At 41.4% G+C, this 16198-nt stretch overlaps 1 protein-coding gene across 1 annotated transcript in view; it reads left to right on the forward strand.

The window, feature by feature from the left end:
• Positions 1-16198, forward strand: part of prkdc (protein kinase, DNA-activated, catalytic subunit) — a 210313-nt gene that overhangs the window by 3441 nt on the left and 190674 nt on the right. Inside the window, exons 2-4 of the mRNA XM_048528582.2 lie at positions 5391-5467; positions 6977-7069; positions 11314-11388. Coding sequence (XP_048384539.2) covers positions 5391-5467; positions 6977-7069; positions 11314-11388 — 245 coding nt within the window. The remainder of the gene's footprint in view (positions 1-5390; positions 5468-6976; positions 7070-11313; positions 11389-16198) is intronic.

A 16198-nucleotide genomic window follows, 5' to 3' on the forward strand; every position in this document is an offset into this window, starting at 1 on the left:
CAGATTTTGTTTCAAGATAGAAATTATCCTTATAGTTGGCTCAGCCACTGAGCTTTCCTTTTGCACTAACTTCCTCAATCCTTCGATCCTTATTATTTCCAGCCCAGAATTTTGGGCGAAGATTTTGTTTTGTGGGACAGAACCCAACAATTGAGGTCAACAGCAGCACTCCGCATGCACTGTGTTGGAAGCATCAACTTGACATGGATTTGCTTTAATGGCCAAGTAGTGACCAAAGTACATTTAGGAGGGTTTACTGTAGGCCCATTAATACGCAAGCTGCTGTAGCCCACTGTTGCACTTGGGGGATATAAGGAGAGTCTCCATGTGCATAGCTGAATCAACTTGGGGAACAAAAAGTAAAAGAAAGGTTGCAGCTGCTGAATCTTAAGGGTGGAATATATAAGGTAGCCTGCTGCTGCAGCTGTGGCCAGGTAGGCTGTAAGAGTCAAAGTCTGGCAGGAATGATGCCCCCCTGGTCTGCTGCTGGACAGTCATCTCCAGGTAGCAGGTGTGCTTCAGTTGCTGCCAGAGTTCTGAGCCTGACTGAATATTTCTGTCTTCATTTCCTTCCATACTACCTACAACGACTTCCAGGCAAATGGCTCTGAGTCTAGCAAACAGGCTCACCAAGTGGTGATGGGATATTACAATGCACTTCCCTCTGCTAGCCTATTTGCATTCATATATCAGGCCAAAAGTCCTGTTCTATATCACAAAGTACATTTCCACATCCAAGTCTATCTCCAAGATACAATTCTTGATCTGGTAATCTCTCAGTTGTCGCAACTGAGTTACCTGCCTCCATGTAATCATTAGTACTGTTGTAAATAATTCCCTTGATATGGATGCAGCTCCCTTCATTGTTAAAGTCTTACCACTTGTCTCTTCAAGAGTCTGCTCTTGATTACTCCATCATAAATTATTTGATTTAGACAGATACTTGGAAATATGTTGTAAAGAAAATGTGAGGAGTATGCTGAAGGATGTATGTAGTTGAGTGGCTTGCAAAATTATGGCAGATGACATATAATAAGGAAGAATGTGAAGTTCACATTTTAGCAGGAACAAAGAAAAAACTAAAGTATTATTTGCATGTAGAATGACTGCAGAAATCTGAGGCGCAGGGAGATCCATGTGTGTCAAGTACAAGAATTGCAAAAAGCTATGATGCTAGTACTGCACATAAGAAGGTTATATGGATGTTATCCTTTGTTATGAGGGGAATTCAGCGTAAATGTAAAGATGTAACACTTTATACAGGTCTTCGGGGAGATGACTTCCCAGGATCCTGAGTGCAGTTTTGGCCACCTTGTTTAAGGAAGGATGAAAATGCATTGGAAATTGTTTAGAGGAAGTTTACAATATTGATAGAGTATTGTTTGTTGTTTACAATGTTGATAGCTGGAAGCAGTGAATGTTAGATTGGACAGCTTAGGCTTGTTTCCACTGCAATTTAGAAGAGTAAAAAGTGACTATCTTAAAATCCTGAATGGTTTTGTCAAGGTGGGTGTGAAAAAGATATGTACTTTTGTGGATGAATCCAGAACTGGAGGCACTATTTTAAAATTAGAGCTCCCTCTTATAGGACAGAGATGCAAAGATTGTGGGTGAGGTTGTAACTTGAAACAGAGGCTCAGAAGGTGGTAGACGTGGAGTAATTGAGTAAAGGCAGCAATAGATTCTTGTTACACAGGGAATCAAAGGAGTAGATGGGAATGTGGAATTCAAAACGCAAGTAGATCAGCCACAATCATATTGAATAGGCCTGAGGACTGAAGAGTGGCATCTGCTACTTCATATGTTCATGTGATTTCTCAGCTCTCAATCTTAGTTTCTTGTTTGAATTACTTCGGTCACGCTTTCACAGTGCTCAAAACTTGTGATTATTTGGGTCTGTGACACCAATGACTGCTGTAGTTTGTGACTGTAGTTAACAATCCTTTACCTTTCCTAACTTTGCATCTCATTTGGTTTTGTTCCTGTGTGTATGCTCTGCAGCCCAAATTTTCATTGCTTTTCTCCTTTTCATCGCTTTTCTCCTTTTCATCATTGCTTTGATTGTTTATAGACATCAGGTTTGGATGAAAGTTTGGAAGGGGGTTAGTGTTTGACAGGGTTGATGCTAAGAGGTTGTTTCCTCTTGTCAGAGAGTCTAAAATCAGAGGCCAAAATCTCAGAATAAGGGGATGCCCCTTTAATTCAGAGAGAAAGTTGTACAGCATGGAATCAGACCCTTCAGTCTGACTAGTGTATGTGATCCATGTTCCCAAACTAAATTAATCCCACTTGCCTGTGTTTAGTCCATATCCCCCTAAATCCTTCCTATTTGTGTATTCATCCAAATGTCTTTTAAATGTTGTAACTACCAGCTCTCACCACTTGATATGGCAGTTCATTACACACACGAACTACTGTCTAGTTAAAAAAAAAATTGCCCTTTGTGCCCTTTTTAAAACTTTCTCCTCTCACCTTAAAAATACACCCCTTAGTCTTAAACTCCCCCACTCTATGGAAAAGACCCTCGCTAAAAACTTTATCTATGCCCTTTATAAACCTCTATAAGGACACCCCTCAACCTCCTGTGCTCCAGTGGAAAAAAAAGTCCCAGCCTATTTTTTATAACTCAAATGTTCAATTTCTGGCAACACCCTGTTAAATATTTTCTGAACCCTCTCCAACTTAATAATATCCTTCCAACAGTAGAGCAACAGAAGTGCACATAGTATTCCAGAAGAGACCTCACCAATGTCCTGTACAATCTCAGCATGACATCCCAAATCCTATACTCAATGGTTTGAGCAATGAACACAAGAGTATCAAATGCCTTCTTGTGACACAACTTTCAAAGAACTATGGTTCAGAGAACTAGGTCTCTGTACCTAGGGGTGTACCATTAATTCTACAAGCCCTGGCTTTTTTTTTACAGAAATACAATACCTCACATTTATTCAAATTAACTCCTCAGCCTATAAACCCAATTGATCAAGGTTTGTTTGTAATCCTAGATCATTTTCACTGTCCACTACACCATCAATTTTGATGTCATCCACAAACTTACTAACCATGCTTCCTAAATCCTCATCCAAATCATTTACATAAATGACAAACACAACTGGATCCACATCGTTGGTCATGAGGCTCCAGTCTGAAAAACAATTCTCCATCACCACCCTTGGCCTCCTATTGTCAAGCCAATTTTGTATACAGTTGGCAAGCTCACCTTAAATTCCATGTGATCTAACTTTATTATTTAGTGTATCATGTGGAACCTTATCCAAGGCTTTACTAAAGTCCAAGTGAACAACATCTACTGTGCCGTCCAGTTTCTTCACTTGATGGTAGTGAATCTGTGGAATTCTTTGCAGCAAGGGGCTGTCGTGGTTGGGTTATGAAGTATATTCAAGGCTGGGATGGTTTATGGGGAAAAGGCAGGAGAGTGAATTTGAGGGTTAACACATCTGCTGTAATCTCATTGAATAGCAGAACAGACTCAGTGATCTGAATGGCCTACTTCTACTTATCCTGTGGTGCTATTAGCCAGCCTTTTATCCAATATCGTATAGCAACAGCAGGAAAGATTTCTTTGGTTCCTTCGGAAATTGTCTTTTGAGGTGACACTGTCCTTCTTCACGTGTCTCGTTCCTTTGGTGGTGGCAAAGTCGATAGTTAGGTCAGTCTTACCCTGAGGATCCCACTCCATCAATGTTTTTCTCTCTTGCTACTTCCCTGCTGTTTTTCTAAACTCTTCCTTTTGTCATCTTTCTAATCATCTTTATTATGGCCAGAATCAGTATATCGCCTTGTAAAACATCAGTAGAGGACCTACTGCTGTTTTCTCCTGTTTCATACCCATCTTGCTCTGCAACAGGCCACTGAAAAATTTGAGAGTGGAATAATATGAAACACTAATATTCCCCATTTCTGCTGGGAAAATAATGCCATATTTCTGTCACTGTCTGCAGTTGAAAAGTGAATCTGGGGACCTGGGGTTCTAACCCATGTTTTTCATTAAATGACAGAGACAATTGATTTAGCTTGATGTGAGTTTGCAGCATTTGGTCTTTGCTACTGTACTGAATTTGGGAAACTCATTTCATTCACTCTTTGAAATGTATGAACAGCCCCCTTTTTTTAAATAAATGTATCTATCAATTTTTTTGTTCAAGTGAAAAGACAATTGACAATGTGAGAAGTTTGAAGAGATGTTTATAGATAGGGTGGTAGTGGGGCTTTTGGGTGTTGGTTACTACTGTGAAGATTTTTTTAAAAAGGGCTAGATCAGCGTGCTTCTGGAACTTTAGTATTTTGTCAGGAAGCAAGTGACTGCAGACCTCTTGTAGTGTTGATGAAAGGACATTTATACCTTTTGTCTCTTGCAGGTAGGGTAAACGTGTTTTGTTTTGTTTTCAGTTCAGAGAAATCTAGGAGCGAGAAAGTTTTTAATTCCATTTGGAGGGCATCATTGTTAAGTTTAGAAGTAAGTTTAGTTTCTCTCTCGGGAAGTAGATCAGGCCAATTCAGGGAATAAGTCACCTTAGCTGAAAGATTTAATTGATAAAACTTTAACACAGGAGAGTTTAGTTAGAAATCTGCAGGAAATTAAAGTTGTTTAGGCTGTCATTTTTGGGGAAAAGTTCATGTCGACAGATTTGAAAAGGACTTATTGAGTTGTCCCCACAGTCCATGGTGAAGAAAATGTGAGGAGTTTGGAGAGTTCTGTAATTTCACTGGACTCGAGTTTCTATAATGCTTCTATAGTGTTTGGGTAACAGGTTGTAACATTGTTTGGCTGCATAATTTAAAATCATTCTAACTTTTTTCTATATGCAGATATTTGGATTGTCTATTTATTTCTTCTGTAACAAATTGTTATTTTTTAAAAAATCCTTGTGTGAATATGTTTGTGAATTACTACCAGGGTAACTAATTAAACAAAAAAACACATAATTATGACTGAACAAGCCAGGTTTCATTCTGGAATCTGTCTTGACCTGTAATACCATCAGCCAGTATCATAATATTAGATCAAAGAAACATTAGTAAATAACTAAGAGTCCTACAGCAAGTTACCTGAAGCAACTGATGGTGACTATTGGAAAATGAATCACCAATATTATCACAAAATTTAATGTTGATACAACAGTTTGTAACTATGACTTGTTGACTAAGCTGTCTGTAGTTGCACTGATGAATTCAAATTTTCCCTAAGCCCTAATTTGCTATTACAATACTGAGTAAATTGATTGAATGTTTCAAAGTTAGGATAAGTACTCAGCTAGTACTAACAACTGTTGTCATTTTTCAAATGAATGCACGTACTTTTCTGTGATGAATAATTTGTGTTTCTTTTGTTAGTGTATTCTCACATTTCCTTTGTTTATACGCAGCCCTACACAGTTCATTGGTGTTCTCAAAGGATAAAGGACTATTGATCTTCCTTCGAAAATCATTAAGCAATGAAGAGGTAAGTTTTCCATCACGGAAAGCTATGTATTCATGTAACGCCTTTCATATGTGCTGAATTTGCCAAAGAGCCTGATAGCCTGTGTTATTAGCTGTAATTAAGGAAATGTGGCAACCTCCTACAAACAGCCGTGTGGTACTAACCAGGTAATCTCTTTTAGAGATTAATATTAATCAGAACACCAGAAGGACCAGCTTTTTTCTAATATTCATCTCTAGGATGAGGGCGTCACTGACTAGGCTAGCATTTATTGTCCTTCACTAATTTCCCAGAGGGTAGTTAAGAGTCAACCACATTATTGAGGGTCTGGAGTCACATGTAGGCTAGGCCAGACCAGACGAGATAAGGATGACGGTTTCCTTCCCTAAAGGACATTAGTGGACAGATTGGTATTTTTGACCATTGACAATGCATTCATGGTCTTTGTTAAACTCCTAATTCCAGAAATTTATTGAATTCACATTCAGCATATGCTGTATACGGATTTGAACCTGGGTCCTCAGAACATTACCTGGGTCTCTGGATTAACAGTCAAGCAATAATGGCATTAGATCATTGTCCCCCCTTCTTCAGGATAAAGCCACAGAATCTTTCATATCCACCTGACAGAGCAGGCAAGGCCTCATTTAACTAATAAAGGTATAATACTGCAGATTCTGGAAATCTGAAACAAATACTGAGAATGTAGGAGAAGACCAGCAGGTCTGGCAGCATCTGTGAAGACACAAAAACTGAGTTAATGTTTTGAGTTCAGTATGAGCCTTCTTCAGAAGTTCTGAAGAAAAATCACACTGAACTCAAAATGTTAACTGTTTCTGTCTCCATCAATGGTACTACACTGATAGGTTTCTCCAGCATTTTTTGTGTTCGTCCTTGATTCAACTTGGTGTTTGAAAGCTGATTATGCAGTACTCCCCCAATACTTCACTGAGGTGAAAACAAAAAATGATGGAGATCATCAGAGACTGATAAAGAGTCATCTAGACTCAAAACATTAGCTTGCTCTCTCTCCATGGATGCTGCGTGACATGCTGTGATCTCCAGCATTTTTTGTTTTCAGCACAGATTCCAGCATGTGCAGTAGTTTGCTCCTGCTTCACTGAAGTGTAAGCCTAGGGTTTATGCTCAAGTCCCTGGAGTGAGATTTGAGTTCAGAACCTTCAGTTTCCTAAATGTGGATTCTATTTCTCCGTGACTCTGTCTTTGCGTCTGCGAAGCTGTATTCTTCCTTTCTCTGTCTGGATGGCCAGCGGGTCTCTGCCTCTTGTCATGCTGGTCTCCTCTGAAGGTGTTTTTTTTAAATTTCAAAAATATACTTTATTCATAAAAAATCTTTGTACATATACATTGACACAAAAGCAGTTTGGTTCTGCACAGTTGCAAATCAAATAAACACAAAACATTGGAGTTTGACTATTTACAAAACCAACTGCTAAATCTGTTCTTAACAGTTTTTAGTTTTAAAAATATATTATGTAATATATTAAGAAACTCTCATTTGACTTCCAGTTTCGGGATTGTAGAGAAGAAGTTTTGAAGTTAATTACTGCGTTTGTTGAAAAGATTAAAGAGACAGTCGGACCATATGCTCTTGACATCAAGGTAGGGGACTTCTGTCTTGCAATTTCTGAACGAACCTGTGAATATGCACTCAGTTGAGTATAACATAATATGTGTAGTTTGGCAGCATGCTTAGAGAATGAAAATAATCAGCTTTGGTTTTGGAGTCTTTTTAAATAACTTTAATTTTTACAGTGTGGGAAGTTACTGTGAAATACTCCATAGTGTAACTAAGCAGTCTAGAGTGTAAATATAATCTGCTCATTAATAAATAGTGCATAAAGAGTCACCTGATGAATTTAGAAGTAAAGATGTGATCTACTGTCCCTTGTGAATATGAAGTTCACCAACAAAACCAAGGTATCTACAGGAATACCACAATTTTGAAATAGGAAGGATCAATTTATTTGATTGTGAAGTGTTTCACAGTCATATCTCTGGAAATGTAGTTTGTTGACTGGTGTCTCTTTAAACAAGTTACAGCCAACTCTGCCCATAATGTTATGAATGAATTTGCCCAGGAGTGTCAATACTGAAGCAGTCAAATCAATATGATTACAAGCTGCTACCAAAGCAAAACAGTCCCACTTTATATTAGGAAGAAAGTTTCAATAATCGTTAATACAAAACATATTATCCATAATCCTGTTTAGCCCCTTAAGGTTACTATACTTGCTGAGTCTCTTGTAAATTCACACAGTCGCTGTCTCTGTGACTCTGTCTTTGTGTCTGCGAAGCTGTATTCTTCCTTTCTCTTTCTGGATGGTCAGCTGGTCTCATCCGAAGGTGTTTTTTTAAATTTCAAAAATATACTTTATTCATAAAAAATCTTTGTATGTGTATGTTGACACAAAAGCAGTTTAGTTCTGCACAGTTGCAAATCAAGTAAACACAAAACAATGGAGTTTGACTATTCACAAAACCAAAGACCTCTCTTACACATGAATCACTAATATTTACATACTTTTGGCACACTAGGAGGGTCCGACAATCGAGCAGACCCCCATTTACCTTCAGCAGTGGTCTTTCCCTGCTGCCCCAAGCTTCATTGCGTGTCTCAGCACAAAGTACTGGACCTTGGAATGCGCCAGTCTGTAACTCTCAGCTGGGGTCAACTCCTTGTTCTGGGACACCACCAAAGTTCAGGCAGACCAAAAGGCATGTTTCACCTTGTTGATGGTCCTGCAGACACAGTTGAAATTTGTCTTGGTGTGCAACCCAGGGAACATATGGTACAGCACAGAGTCCCATGTCATGGAGCTTCTTGGGATGAACCTAGACACAAACTGTTGCACCTCTCTCCAGACTTCCTTTACATAGGCGCATTCCAGAAGGTGATGAGTGACAGTCTCACCCCCTCCACAGCCACTGCTGCATGCAGTGGTGCAGGCTGACCGGGTGTACATAAAAGATCTGGGAAAGTAGTGCCCTTCTCACCACAAGCTAAGCGATATCTTAGTGCTTCTTGGAAAGTTCTCGTGATGAGACATTCTGTTAAATGACATTGACAGTCTGCTCAGGGATCCACGCAATGGGGTCTACCTTCACCTTGTCCTGCAGGGTCTCGAGGACGCTACATGCTGACCACTTCCTGATGGACTTGTGGTCAAAGGTGTTTTTTTTTGTAATTTTTCTGTGAAGGGCAGGTGATCTGGAACAGTTCAACTATTTGGAGCGTTCTGCAGCAGCGAGGCCAGCCACATCCTTCGCAATACCAGGGACAGATATGTAGTGACACTTGGTGTTTGTGTACAGAGGGTCTATGCACAGCTTGATGCAGCCCCATTATCTAGAGATTTTTGCATGCAGACCCAATCTATGTTAGGCTTCCTGAAGAAACAGATGATGTCTCAGGTGACTGAAACAGCACAGTTTTGGGGGAATGGGCTAAACCTGTGCTACGTACATCAACAGAGAGAGTGCCTCATACCTGATAACCAGGTTTTACCCACATTGGAGAGGGAGCAATGCTCCCAAAGTGCCAGCTTCAGCTTCACCTTGGTGGTGCATTCCTCCAGAGCTTTTGCGCATGTCCCGACCCCCTGAACCATATTCCCAGCACCTCCAGGTAACCTGTCCTGACGGTGAAGGGGATGAATGATCAGTTCTCAGTTCGCAAAGAACATGGCCTCGCACTTTCCCTGAGGCCAGGTTGAACTGGTCACAGATGTTTGTGTGTCTGCGCACTGACAGCAGATCCAAGAAGAAAATGACAATGTCATCCATGTAGAGGAAGGCTTGGACTTGCAGGCCTCCACTTCCTGAAATAGTCACTTCTCTCAGGCTCAGCTCCTGCCTGATGGACTCTGCAAAAGGCTCTATACAACACATCAATAAGGCAGGAGAGAGTGGGCAGCCCTGTCTGACTCCAGATCTAATCGGGAAGCTTTCTGATTTCCACGCATTGATTGAAACTGTGCTAACAATGTTGGTGTAGAACAGTCAGATCCAATTGCAGCAGCCAATATCTTTGCTAAAAGCAGAATATAAACTCCTTTTTAAGGTAATTGCCAACTAGGTCAGGTCTGCTGTGGGATCAGTAATTCACCCTGACTAAATCTGTGCTCTGCCAGGCAGGAAGATCACTGAGACTCTCATGCTACCTACGTACAGGACAGGGGTGTGGACACCTGCCTCATCAGCTTGGATCAGGAGAAGGTCTTCGACAGGTTACCGCACACGTACATGAGAGATGTTCTTTCCAAAATAGGCTTTGAGGAGGGGGTCTGCAATTGGATCCGACTGCTCTACACCAATATCGTTAGAGCAGTCTCAATCAATGGGTGGAGATCAGAAAGCTTCCCAATCAGATCTGATGTCAGGCAGGACTGATATTCTCCTGCCTTGTTTGTATGTCGTGCAGAGCCTTTTGCTGAGTCCATTAGGAAGGATGAGAGCCTGAGAGTGGTGACTCTTCCAGGCAGGGGAGGCCTGCAGGTCAAAGCCTCCCTGCAGGCAGGAGACATCTGCAGCTTGGAACCCATAGAAATCCAAGAGGATTCTGTTCACGAAGAACATCCAGTTGATAGACGATCCTTCCTCTGCTTTCTTGACAATCACCCTGACTGTGTTCTGGTCTCCCTGGCCTGGGGCATGAGTGGTTGCTAAGGCCATAGCTCTAGGTTGGCTTTTCGGGGAACTGTCCTTAGGTTCAAGCCAGCATAAAAATCAACTAATAGCAGGTCAGCTCAATCAATGATTCTCCAATGTCCAATCACAGTCTCGATCCAGCGATGACCTCAATAGCTGTGATGATTCGCAACTTAATCAAAATGTCTCCCCTGCCAGGTAAGAACAAAACTACACTTGATCTTAACTAAAAGGGCAAGAAGCCTCAGACGATCCCAAGAGGTTCTGAGAGCTTCCAGGATAAAGGTCTGCAGGTGAATCCTGTTTTTATACCTTTTAGATGGTTTTCTGGAACTTTCTGTAGGACTGGCCTTCAGAGAGGTACGCTTAATCCTTTGAAACTAGAATCAGTCATTTAGATAGCGTGTTACTGGTAGTGGTTTGCATAGCAGGACTCAGTGCCTTTCAGTCTGAGCTGTCCTTTGTTTGGTGATAAATTGTTGGGTTATGTCTGTCCAGAATAACTGTTGACTTTAACTTACGCTAATGTCATTAGCACCCGATAGCTGTGTTTGCATTGTGCCTGGTGTGCCGATTTTGCGATTTCAGAGTTGGCCAATGTACCCATCATCCCTTGCTGTTTGGCCAAGTTAGCAATCTATCTGAATTTTGGCAGCCATGAGGCTGCTACAGTTTGTGTCTGTAAAATTACTAAGCCTAGATAATTCAATTTTGTCAGAAACATTTTCTGTTAATAAAATGGATCTGTTCCTGTCATCTCTGCTAAAATAGAACGTGCATGCTTCAGTTTCTTTTCTTGAAATGTTTTCTTCATGTCTTGGAAATATCCTGAGTAATGTCATTAGATTTTTAATGGTGGTGTATTATTGTTTACTTGGGAGTCCCGAGTTGCTGTGACCACCTGCATTTTTGCATTCTGCTTGTAATCTAGAGCTCATGGTTGTAGAGTCTCCAATGTCTTTTCCATCAAATGTCTGAGCAGGAAGCTGTCCCACCATCACTGCCTGCCTATGCTGTGTTTTGTAAGGATTTTCTGATTGTTATGCAATCTCTTTAGCTGCGTTATAAATACAGTGAATTGAAGAAAAAAACAGGAAAGCCTTGAGACACTATTCTGTGCTTGTATACTGGAATGCTACGAAAATATGTGATTGCGTGAGAAAGAGAATTATGAATGTTTATTGTCTTTTCTTTAGGATGTGTGTCTTGTGATGTACACCAAGGAAAGGGCTGCAAAATGTAAGGTTGCTGCCTTAGACCTCCTCCTTGTGGTAGGATCATTTTGCCTCATTCGATTCATTGTTAGGAGTGTGCGGGCAATCAGCTATTTGAATTTTAAAGAATTTCTTTTGAAAAATACTAAGTATGAATTGTAGTTAATGAATGTTAATCTTTGACACTGGACATGCATCATCTCATTTAGGTGTGATGAACATAAACATGTTAATATTAGTTTAGTTAAGTTGGCTGCTTCTGGTTTAGAAGATTATGCATTCAATCACACGATTTAGGATGATAATTCAATGAAATCCTTGGGAAACACTGCATTATTAGATAAATTGCTTACCAATTTCAGTTGTACTGTAAAATTTCCATAACAGTACTCAGAGAATAACAGATAATGTTCTTCCTGTTCTAGTTCAAATTCAACTCTTCGAGGTTTGAGTTATAAAGAAAGGGTCGGTAGGCTGGGACTTCTTTCACTGGAGGGTAGGAGGTTGAGAGGCGACCTGGTGGAAGTGAGCAGAATAATGAGGGGTATAGATAGAGTTAATGGTAGTTGTCTTTTCCATAGGAAGGGAAATTTCAAGACTAGGGAGCACATTTTTAAGGTGAGAGGAGAGAGATTTAAAAAGACATGATGGGCAATTTTTTTACACTGAGAGTGCTTCACGTGTGGAATGGACTTCCTGTAGAAGTGGTGGATGTGGGTACAATATACATGAATAGGAAAGGTTTGGAGGGATATGGGACAGGATCAGGCAGGTAGGACTAGTTTAATTTGGGATTATGTTTAGCAATGGACTGGTTGGACTGAAGGGTCTATTTCTGTGCTGTATGACTCTATGATGAGGGATGAGGCTAGTAGGTAGGAGATGGGGGAGGGGCTTGAGGTGGCAGGAGGGGAGAGGTGAGAGGAAGGACAGATTAGGGAGGCGGGGACAAGCTGGGCTGGTTTTGGGATGCAGTAGAGGGAGGGGAGATTTTGAAGCTTGTGAAGTCCACATTGAGACCATTGGGCTGCAGGGTTCCCAAGTAAGATATGAGGTGCTGTTCCTGCAACCTTCGGGTGACATTGTTGTGGCACTGCAGGAGGCCCAGGATGGACATGTCGTCTAAGGAATGGGAGGGAGAGTTGAGATGGTTTGCGACTGGGAGGTGCAGTTGCTTAGTGCGAACCAAGCGTAGGTGTTCCGCAAAGCGGTCCCCAAGCCTCTGCTTGGATTCCCGGATGTAGAGGAGGCCGCATCTGGAATGGTGGATAGAGTATATCACATTAGCAGATGTGCAGGTGAACATCTGCTTGATGTGGAAAGTCTTCTTGGGGCCTGGAATGGGGGTGAGGGGTGAGTTGTAGGGGCAGATGTGGCACTTCCTGTGGTTCCAGGGAAAAGTGCCAGGTGTGATGAGGCTGGAGGGGAGTGTGGAGTGGACAAGGAAGTCAGAGAGAGAGTGGTCCCTCTGGAAAGCAGATAAGGGTGGGGAGGGAAGAATGTCTTTGGTGGTGGGGTCCGATTGCAGATGGCGGAAGTGTTGGAGGATGATGCATTGGATCTGGAGGTTGGTGGGGTGGTACGTGAGAACGAGGAGGATTCTGTTTTGGTTGTTATTGCAGGGAGCAGGGTGTGAGCAATGAATTGCGGGAAATGTGGGGAGACATGGTCGAAGGCATTCTCGACCACTGAGGGGGGGATGTTGCGTCCTTGAAAAATAAGGACAACTGAGATGTTTGGGAGTGGAGTGCCTCATCCTGGGAGTGGGTGTGGCAGAGGCGAAGGAATTGGGAATAGGAGATGGCATTTTTGCAGGAAGGTGGGTGGGAGGAGGTGTATTCTAGGTAGCTGTGGGAGTCGGTGGGCTTGAAATGGATATTGGTTTCCAGGTGGTTCCCAGAGAAAGAAACGGAGAGGTCCAGGAAGGAGAGAGAGGCATCAGAGATGGCCCAGGTGAACTTAAGGTTGAGATGGAAGGTGTTGGTGAAGTGGATGAACTGTTCGAGCTCCCCATGGGAGCAAGAGGCGGCGTCGATGCAGTCATCAATGTAACAGAGGAAGAGGTGGGGTTTAGGGCCAGTGTAGCTTTGGAAGAGGGATTGTTTCACATAACTTACAAAGAAGCAGGCATAGCTTGGGCCCATGCGGATACCCATGGCCACCCCCTTTGTCTGTAGGAAGTGGGAGGAATTGAAAGAGAAGTTGTTAAGGGTGAGGATGAGTTCAGCTAGGCGGATGAAGGTGTTATTGGAGGGGAACTGGGTGGGCCTGTGGGACAGGAAGAAGCGGAGGGCCTTTAGGTCATCTGCATGGGGAATACAGGTGTATTGGGTCTGGATGCCCGTGGTAAAAATGGGGTGTTGGGGACCAGGGAATCGGAAGTTTTGGAGGAGGTGGAGGGTGTGGGTGATGTCATGGACGTAGGTGGGGAGTTGCTGGACCAAGGGGGAGAAAATGGAGTTGAGATAAGTTGAGACAAGACCAGTGGGGCAGGAGCAGGCGGAGACAATGGGTTGACCAGGGCAGTCAGGTTTGTGGATTTTGGGAAAGAGATAGAAGTGAGCATTGCAGAGTTGGAAAACGATGAGGTTGGATGCAATGCAGATTTTACTTCTACAGTGGACCGTGGAACACTAAATGTTATGATCAGAGTTAATGGTAATACTGGAGAAGTGAAGTTTCAGGGTGGCTTGACTTGGGATGAGACCCACATTGAATCGAATATCTAGGGATGCAGCAAGGTCTTCAAACTAATTACAATGGGTGCGTGGGAGGTGTTATACAGGCTTTCAAGGCCAAAGAGTATGGCAACAATGCATGGCAGCTATTTTGATAATGAAACCCGGAGTGGGACAGGAGGGTTAGTGTGTACAACCATAAGAAAACAGAAGCAAATTTGGTCAAAGGAAAATAATTTGTAAAAAGGCAAATTTACTGGCTTTTTACTTAAAAGCGTGTAGAATTCAGATCAAAACAAATGATTAAATAGTGCAAGTAGAGGTTATGAGTGTGGTCTCAAAGCCATTATGGAGACGTGGTTACAAGGAGAAAAAAGTTGGAAACTGAATATTCAGGGGTATGTGAGTTTTTGAAAGGCAGGAAGGGAAGGGTGCTGTGGTAGCTTTGTTTGTATGAGATGGAATAAAAATGAAACAGGACATGAAGTTGGATTGGATTATGTAGAATCCAGATGAAGGTGCTTGGGGAGTGGAAACAGCTCAAAACGTTGCTGTGTCAGACAGACCATAAGTAAAGATAAAATTAGGATATATAAAAAAGGCATTGCGTGAACAATGGTTGATTTTCATCATCATTTAGATTCTCAAGATGAAATTGACAGAGAAAACCGATGAGGAAGAATACATAGACAGTATTCAGGACAGTTTCCTAGAGCAATATGTTGTTGATCCAAATAAGAATCAGGCTAGTTTTTATCTGATGCTCTGTTTCGGAAGAGGTTTAATGAAAGTGCACAAGTGACCGTAACATGATAGAATTTGACATTCAGTTTGAGAGTGAGAAACCTGGGTCAGATTCAAATGTGCTCGACCCAATTGTGGATAAATAAATAGGGTTGAGGGATGAATTTGGCTGGAGTGGACTAGAAAAAGGGGCTTAGCAGAAAAGATTGTTGAGGAACAATGGCAGATGAATAGAAGGTAGTTCATGACTCACAACAAAGATATATCCCAATGAGCAAGGGCTCTAGAAAATCTATGAACAGACCATGGTTAAACAAAGAGGTTAAGGGTAGTATCCAGTTGAATGAAAAATCATCAAATGGAGCAAAGATTAGTTGTAAACTGGGGATTGAGAACATTTTAAAAGATTTTCAAAAATAATAAAGAGGGAGAAAACAAACTATGAGAACAAATGACCAAATAACATAAAAGAACACCTTTAAATATAGAGAAAGGAAAAGAGAGGCCAGAGTGAATGTAGGCCTTTTGAGAATGAGGCTGGTGAAATAATAATTGGAAACCAGGAACTGGGAAGGGAGTTGAATAAATATTTTGCAACAATATTCGTCGTAGAGGACATGAATAGAAGTCCAAAAGTGCTAAATAATTAAAGGGCCCAGGTGGGGAGCAGATAGACTCAACAATTATCACTTGAGATAAAGTACCAAAGAAACAAATGGGGCTAAAGGCTGACAGCTAAAAGGATAGTGGATGCCCCGATAGTAATCCTCTAAGAATCCTTGGAAAGTTGGAGAGGATTGGAAAACTGCTAATATACCCACTTACGTAAAAACGAGGGAGACAAAAAATAGGCAATGAAAGGCCAGTTTTCACATCTGTCATTGGAAAAATATTAGAGTCTATAGAAAGGATGTAGTAGTGCATTTATAAATATATATCATTAATCAGAGTCAGCATATCGTCATTAAGGAGAAATTGTGCCTGTCAAGTTTATTGCAGGTTTTTGAGGAGGTAACAAGCAGGATAAATAAAGGAGAACCAGTAGATGTAATATAATTCAATTTCCAAAAGGTATTCGATAAAGAACCACCATAAGACTGCTTAATAAAACGACACCCTGCGGTGCTGAGGGTAATGTATTAGTATGGATGGAGGATTGACTAGAAGAGGGGTAAACGAAGCATTTTCAGATGGCAACCTATAACTAGTGAAAGTGTCACAGGTTGTTCACAATATATATCAATGACGTGGATGAGAAAAGTGAATGTACTCACCACCTTTATTAATGACAAAAAAAGGGGGAAGGCAAGTTGTGAAGATGATTCAAAGAGCCTACAGAGGGTTATAGATGGATTAGGTGAGTGGACAAAACTTGGCAGATGGCACATAATGTGGACAAATATAGGGTTATGTACTTCACAAAGAATAGAGGAGCTGCAAATTAT

This window comes from Stegostoma tigrinum, chromosome 5 (assembly GCF_030684315.1).
Source record: "Stegostoma tigrinum isolate sSteTig4 chromosome 5, sSteTig4.hap1, whole genome shotgun sequence".
Classification (NCBI taxonomy): domain Eukaryota; kingdom Metazoa; phylum Chordata; class Chondrichthyes; order Orectolobiformes; family Stegostomatidae; genus Stegostoma; species Stegostoma tigrinum.